The sequence below is a fragment of the Pterocles gutturalis genome, unplaced genomic scaffold (genome assembly GCF_000699245.1).
Source record: "Pterocles gutturalis isolate BGI_N339 unplaced genomic scaffold, ASM69924v1 scaffold18323, whole genome shotgun sequence".
NCBI lineage: Eukaryota > Metazoa > Chordata > Aves > Pterocliformes > Pteroclidae > Pterocles > Pterocles gutturalis.
Window position 1 is genome coordinate 129,182 of NW_010126065.1, and position 8,160 is coordinate 137,341.

Consider the following 8,160-nt stretch of genomic DNA (forward strand, 5'->3'; position numbering starts at 1 on the left):
GCCCCCCCCCACCCAGTCACTTTTCAACCCCCCTTAAAAAAAAAAAAAAAAAATTCTGCTCCCAGAAAAAGCCCTGACACAACAGTTATATCTTCCAAGAGATCCAGGAAGTGTCTTTAATAAGAAAGAACTAAGAACATCTTATCTAGGAAACAACAGAATAGTAGAAATGCTGCAGAAGAGTTATGGGCTATGTCCTGTCCCTGCTCCAGGTCCTCAAAACAGCTGAGCAATTTCCCCAAAGCACTGCTTGGCTAGCACAGACCCCAGCGTGGAAAACTTCAGCCCGAAAGGGCAAAAGAGGTGAAAGTTTGAGTTTAATAAATGGGATCGAGCATTTATACAGTCTTAATGTCACCATTAATCCTATAAATGTTATTAATCCTTGGGAAAGGGAAGGGCAAGAGTAATAACTGGTGAAGAAGAGACAAAGCATAAAAGATTTTAAATGCATACACACACATTTTGGTTTTTGGGGTTTTTTTTTGGTTTTTTGGTGTGGTGTTTTGTTTGGTTTTTTTTTTTTTTTTTTTAAGCCCTGACTGCTATAGCTGCTTCTGTGGCATGAGATGTTGCAGTTGCACAGCTTTATGGCTTTCCCATGGCTGTCATTGTCATGGAGGGAGACACAGGGAATCTCACCCACTAACTTCTCAATGAAGCCCATAAACATGTATCTGAAACCTTGTATGACAGAAAAACAGCAAATCTTCACCTTAAAAACATCTAGCAACAGGGAATCCAACAACTCCCAAAGTACTTCTTATTTTATTAAAGAAGCATTTCCCTGACTGCTGAAAATACACACCTTACGGCAACACTGGGATCAGGTTCGTGGCTTAAATTACAACGGAAGAAACCCCCAGGAGCATACACAGCTGTACTGTAAGCAAATATTTAGACAGGATATATAAGATATGGGACTCCAAAGCTCCAATCTTCTCTCAGTGTCTGCAAACCAAACATGGGCAGGAGGATCTGACGCTGTTACATTACGCATTAGGAGCCAAAATGACTTCTGGTCAGCCCTTTGGGGATGGATAATCAGCAGCTTGTTCCATGCTCCCGATTAAGAGGAGATAATCCATTTCTGTACGGCTTTGGTGTCAGATCAGAGCAATTCTGGCAACGGTTCCAATGGCACACAGTGCTCCGGCAACAGCTGATTGCAAACACTCCAAAAGCCACGGGGCATCACAGCCTCCATCCAAAGGACGTGCCGCCACCCCGACTGTCCTTTTGCAGCAGCAACTGCTGCAAAGGTCAAGCACATAACGGAGGCAGCACGGGTTTGCCTCTCCTCTGGGACCTGAATGTCAAGGCTGAAAGATTAGCAGCCAGAGAACCCGCAACAAAGATTTCCAAAGAGCTGGAGGGCACGGTTTGTCGCTTGAGCTGCATCCTGCGGTGGCCTTGCGCAGCACGGGCTCATCTCACCCTGCAAGAGAAGCATCTGTCCCACTTGCTGGGAGACCAGTTAAGTGAAGTAAATTCGGTCACTGCAACAACTCGTCTTGCCTGCTCAGTCCCTCTACACAGCTGTAGCACAGAGAATTTCTTCTTAAACAGAAGGAGGTGCATGGCTCGTTTTGCCATTGTAGTAATGTGGCAGCACTGAAGAGCTGCTCTAGAAGCTGAGGAGCTCTAGAAGGTATCCCATGTTTTTCAAATCTCATCCCTAAAGGTCAGGACAAAATATGTGGGTCTTGATCATCTCCCTCTCATCTAGGTTGGGCTCATTACACCAAAAAACCTGGTAAGAACTATGTTGGACAAGGAGAACTCAACCATGCAAGGCAGAACAGACCGCAGCTGACCTGACGACCAAGCCCCAGGACTGAAGGAAGGCAACACCACACCACAAGCAGCCGCTCACTCAGTAGGAGGCTCTTAAAAACAAACCAACAGAACTACCGCAGCAGTCTCAGGCATGGCACACAAGTTTTTCAGCAGAGCCTGAGAACCTCAGAGGGGAGACTCCTTAACCTGCCCCAGCCACCAGCAAGAGTGCCGCTGGAAAGGGGTGCTGTCAGCCTCCGGGTGACTGGGCTGGAGGGAGAGAGGCAGTCGTGACTAAAAGAGGCAAATGAGGATGGTAATCAGTTAATCTCTGCTTCCACCCCAGGCAAAATTAAAGAATCCCTAAATCAGCTTTTTCTGCAGCAAATGAAGATTGAGATCTGCTATTAGCAAACGCTCAAAGACAGGGCCACTAGGCTTTGGGACATGCTAAGGCGGTTACTAATTCTCCTTCATTAGTTTCATACAGGACAGAGAAACACCCTGCAGGGACAGGCTGGGCACACTAAATCCAGCTTCCAGCAACAGGATTACACCACCCCCTTCTAGATTTGCCTGTCAAGGACTCCCAGGGCTACAGGGTGAGACCAGCACAGGGCATGCTGTGAGGGGCTGGCAGCAGAACCACCCAGCACAAACTAAACAGCTAAATCAAAGCTCACCCATTTTGAAGCCTTGTGCTTTGACAGGTCTCCAGCTCAGCTTAATGTCCCCCTGCCATCATGCAGCCCTGCAGCCATCTCTCACCCCACAAACAGGCAGACACACCTAGCAATACGTCTGCACCACGTCAGGTATGCTAACACAGGGAACCCTGCATGCTCTTTGTCTTCAATGCAGCATTTCAAAAAGCCTCGTCGTTCATTTAAGGTAAAGCAGATGCTGTTCCTCTGGTCTCTTTGAAAGGGCTTATCTATGGGCTGGATTTCATTAAGTGTCTTGTTCTGCATTTAATAAGCTTGCAAGTCTAGACACTTTAGTTCTCTCTCTATCACCCCTTTGGTGTACCAGCAGGTAGAGACAACAGAGGTTAAGAGGGAAATATTTGGCTAGCAGATTTAGATGCTATCAAGATGATTGCATAATTCCACTTTGACTCACTGCAGTTTCATACCCAGGGACTTTTTTGTTCACCCAAGTGCCAATCCCTTTGGAAAGAAAGGAGCTGCTACCTGCTGCAGTAGAGTAGGGGAGGTCCCAGGGAGGTTCAAGGCACAGACTTTGGGACATCAGTAGAAAATCCATGATGAATCAATGACCGACCAAGGGAGAAAAAGGTCCAGACGAGCTGTGCTGTGGAATCGCCCTCTACCACCAGACAGCAATGATGATGCAGGAGCAGAACAAAAGTCTCAGCAACCCAGTCCACCTGACTCTGCAGATGTTTCCAAGTGCAACTGGGTGTCACCTCACTTCCTCAGTCAACAAGGACAACCCAGGCAGGAGCCCAATGCCCTGCTCCTCCGCCCTGGGGATGCCCAGGCACACAGACTGCAGTGACCAGGAGCACCGAGGTGCCCGCAGAGCCCCACAGGAGCTGCTGCGACCAAGAGCTCAGCAGCAAAACCCAGAGCAGCTGCTCAGACCTTAGGAGGATGCTGTGCCCAGTGCCTGGGCATTGACTTCAGCTGTTTGCAAGAGAGATGTACCAAAAGAAAGGTGCCTGGCTGCAAGGTGGGCAATGCTGGAAGGGTGTGTGCCAACTACCTACAGAGGTAGGTTCTTCCTGCAGCTCCCATGAGCCAGGCATGCCCTATGGAGAGCCAGTCTGATGGGACACCACTGTGGACCCGAGGGCAATGCCAAGACCAGTCATTTGCTTATCAGTCAGCAGTTAGCGTCACTCGAGCGATGGGAACTCAGCCGAGACTTTATTCATTTTGCTTCTGACCCTGCATCACACTTGAACCCTCGGCCTCCACGCAAAACAAGCTCTGTATTTATCTGTTGCTCTTCTTAGCCCCAGAGGCTAAGTGAGATGGATACAAATCCTGTTGGTTCACAACACGTTGGGAAAGATCAGCATTTTTGTGGATGGGGGTTGCAAGATGTGCAAATTACAATTACACGTGCTGCGGGGACATACCAACAAAACTAACTGCAATCTTACATTAAGAGCAAAATGGTTTTCCAAAAGATTAATCAGAAAGAAAGATCTCTCTCTCTCTGGGAAACAAGCAGCCATAATCAGCAAATATTTCCCTCTCACGGGATTGCAAAACAAGGCATGCTCTGCCCTCTGAGCCATGAGTCATGAACTTCCCCAGCAAAGGGAGAGCAGAACAACTGCAGAGAGAACAACAGGATGGGGATTTTTTACATTTTATCCCAAGGAGAGCAAGTTCAAGGTCTCTGCACTTACCATCAAACTTCTTGTATCGGGAACTGAACACGGTTTGTAAGTGATTGCTAAGCTCTACAACTGCGTTTCTGAAGTCGTGTTTACTCTGCTGACTGTACTTCTCCTCCATTTCTTGAGAGCAGCATGTGTAGCCTTGCGAGCAGACTTTCAAGTGGTCACCTGAAAAGCAGAGAATAAAATATCCGGAGTTAAAAGCATTGTCTACGCAAGAGCAAAGAGGTCGGCTTGTGAGGCAGGGGGCGTGGGGACCCACAGCACCATCTCCTCCCAGGGAGACCTCCCCTCACTGCGAGCACCAGACCAGACATCTCAAAGCCTGGTTCTGTAGAGGAGCTTTATAGCAACACATGTAAATACCATGCCTTGTCTTTCTGTGAGAACATTAAAAAGTGTCCTCTTTTTTCAGTTAATAAACAGAATAAACAGATACTCATCTTGCACAGTATAATTTGAAGAACCAGCAAACTGACCTGTATATACTATGATATCTTCCATGAAGTTTCCACTGAGTATCTCAACTACTTCCAGTTCACTCAGTTAATACACAACACAATATCAATGGCAATTGTCCTTTTTGTACAGATAAATCCAATCTGTGCACAGGATCTGGACCTATATAATTTATTTTTAAGAGTGTCTCGCTGCTGAGCGGTATGAAGCTGTCCTGTTCTAGTACCACGAATAAAATGCTGCTGTCATGTTTCATGGGCTAAGGTAAACTCTTTGCCTAGCAATCCTCAGCTCCAGCTTCTCTGACAGGTCCCACAACACGGCAGCATCACAGGCTATTGGGCTGATGCTAAAGCGGTTCTAACTTGGACAAATGGTCCAAATCTTTGTCAATGCTGAAGATCTGATCAAAACAAGCAGTTAGGATGAGAAACTCATCCTTCCAAGTCAGATGGTATTTTAAAAGACACAGCCTACATGTAAGCTGCTGCCTTCTCTCCCACTTCACACCCTGCTGCCAAACTTTATCCTTCATCCCGAGGAAGCAGATGGAGAAGCGAAGGCTCTTCCCTACCTGCTCACACCCTGAAAGCCACCAACAAACTCCAACTACCACCAAGGTTCAGAGACTCACTGCTGGAGCTGCGAAGAACTTGTCAGCCCCCTGCACAGAAAATAACCTCTTCACGACAGGCTGTGAACCACACATTTACTGAAGAGCCATCCTACCTGCTAGAGCATCAAAAGTGGGTTTAGAGAAACAAAAGCAGTTTTTGCACAGTGCAAAACGAAGTCTGCCCATAGACAACACAAGCGGTTGCCTCTCTGTCTGCCTTCTGTACTATCTCATAACATCATTTGCCCAGCTACTGAACTTTTGCATCACTTTGCATGACTTTCTAACCCAGACATGTTAGTATCTCTCCTTTCAGATGCTTAAGGACCATGTTAAAATAAAACAGAAATATTTTTATATCTGTCTATATCTATCTATACATGTAATTCCTAAGAACCTCTCCTCCTAAATCTGTTTTCCTTTTATACTACAGAGTTTGTTTGTTTTCCCTGGCATTACAGAGAGACCTTGACCAACAGACAATTCTGCCACAGCTAATTTATTGCACAAGACCATCCACTTCTCTTGAATTACAGAAAGCTCAAAGTCTGTTACGGGAACCAGCAATGCTTAGGCACAGCCTTCACAAAACACAGAAAAAAAAATAAATCTCACTATCTCCTTACACATATATTTTTATTTCATAGACTCTATTTCTTCCTGTCTCAGAGGAGCAGCTCCAGCAGCAAATACACAGTTTTAAGGGGTGCAGCACCAAGGGATACAGCTCCATTTCAGCTTGGCAGGTCATTTAAAAGAGAGGAAGAGGTGCACCCAGGGTTTTGGATCCTGACCATCAAATCCATCCTGGAGTGCACCTGAGGACTCCTCTATGAGCCTGCTTTACTAGCAAGCATTAAAAAAAAGAAAGTGCCCAAGCACCACTGCTTTATTGCACTTTGAATCTCTTTGCTCTGGCTCCAATACAGGACTGAGGCTCTTTGACACAATGGGAAACAAACAGCAGCGAAGTGATAATTACAGCTAGACCAATGGCCAGTTTCACCGTGTCAACATAATTTAATTTCAAAAGTGTTGAAATGAGGGTTTTTTCTGAATTTCTTATGGGTGGAGAGTATGTTGGAAATATTTTACCTGAAATGCACTTAATTATTTCAGTGCCATTTCCATGATCCATGCCTGCCTTTGGTGGTTACGACTTACATAATTCCCGTTCTTTTGTGTTGGAGAGGTAAACCTCTACCCTATTTGGCAAATTCAAACTTCTGATAGTGGGATTTCTTTTCCTAGTTACCCTTTCCAGACATTTCTGAAGTTGTCCACGGATGCCCTGGGATCAGTGGTTTTACCAACGACTCCATATTTACGTTAAAAAAATAAAATAAGCCCAATGTATTCCACAAACACAAGTAAGAGTTTTATATCTATTGTGTATCTATTTATACAGCTAAACTAAAGTTACCATCCCACCTAACGTTACAAAGCATAATCATTTTTCTTTTATCCCTCTCATCCTGGATTTGCACAGTGCCTCCCTGGGACACACGTGCAAAGCCAACCAAGGAGAACACACTACTGACAGTAAATCAAGCTTGCACAGATCCCATTTGGTTGATCATTAAGAAATTATGCTCCAAAATGCAACTCAGACATTCAAAAATGAATGACCAAGCAATCTAATTATGGAAGATATTTCTCAGTCATGTCAGCACTATGTGGTCTTGGCTGGTGATCAAGAATTAGCTCTGTCTGGATCCGAGGAGCTCCAACTACTCAGTGCTAATCGTAGGAGGATGCACTGTGTTACCCACAGAAAGCTGAGGGCTGTGGGCTGCTTTTCTTGCAGCTTTCTTATGCCACAGTGGGAGATACCAATGGAAAGTCACTGGAAGATGCTGGGGTCTCTGTTTTCCCACAAGGAGGGCTGCCCTTAGCACCTCCGCATCCCTGAGAATATATCGTCGCTTGAGCAAAGCAACAGGCACTGACATGGTCTGCGAGAAATCTCATGTCTAGCCTCTGCTTCAAATCACCTAGCAGAGCTGATCTGTTCAGCATCCATCCACAGGACTCATTCCATGCCTGAGTTTGCAGGGACCCAACATCCCAGCATCCCATCACCTGCTCAGGTGATGGATCCATCACATGCCCCTCCGGTGAGCAGCTGCGGTGCTGGGAACTGCTTACACCTGCATGGACAGACCCCCAAGCACTGCACCGTCAGACAACAGCTTCAAAACACAAAAGTGCTACAACCACAGTATGCTGGGGAATGAAAACAATGAAGCCTGGAAAGTAGCCGTTGCCAGTGGACCACGTGAGCCAGTTATGCACATGGAAAACACCAACCCAGAGCCAAGACCAGGAACAACACTTCGTTTTTCCAACTGGCAGTGAACTCCTCTAAGGAAAACAACTGAAAAATGTGAGTATTTACACCCACTTATAAGGAGATCTAATGTTTATGTGTATTATGTAAAGAACACTCATGGTGTGCGCTCACTGTCAAGGACACATTCGGCAATAATTATTTCCCAAGTTAAAGCTCATCAAACAATGCCCATACAAGGCAACTCTTCATCTCCTGTTGAGTGTTAAGGACTCGGCAGCTTTTGTAATTTATCACCATGTGAGCACAGCAAAAATATAACTCTGCCACAGCTTCCTTTCAAGTTAGGTTTTCTTATTGAATTGTTTGGCAGGGTGTGCAATCATCACGTCGGGGGCTGCATGGCAAAAAGAGCTTAAGTAGCAGAGAACAACTCCAAATATCTACCACATATGCACACCACTGCTGCAACTTGTCATGGATTTGCAGCAGATCTTTCCCATGGCCTGTCACAGCAAGACTTTTTATTTTATATTACATATGAATGTAGAGAGAGAATGACGGACCAAAACTACAAAAAAAGCTCGCTCCTTGGCTCGTTAACAGCACACCTCTGGGGAACGGAGACGGCGGTTTAAAGAT

General features: G+C 45.7%; 1 protein-coding gene across 1 annotated transcript in view; it reads right to left on the minus strand.

The window, feature by feature from the left end:
• Positions 1-4,313, minus strand: part of GPC4 (glypican 4) — a 36,057-nt gene extending 31,744 nt beyond the window's left edge. Inside the window, exon 1 of the mRNA XM_010078845.1 lies at positions 4,163-4,313. Within this exon, the coding sequence (XP_010077147.1) occupies positions 4,163-4,271 (109 nt within the window). The 5' untranslated portion in view covers positions 4,272-4,313. The remainder of the gene's footprint in view (positions 1-4,162) is intronic.
• Between the last annotated feature and the right edge of the window lie 3,847 nt (positions 4,314-8,160).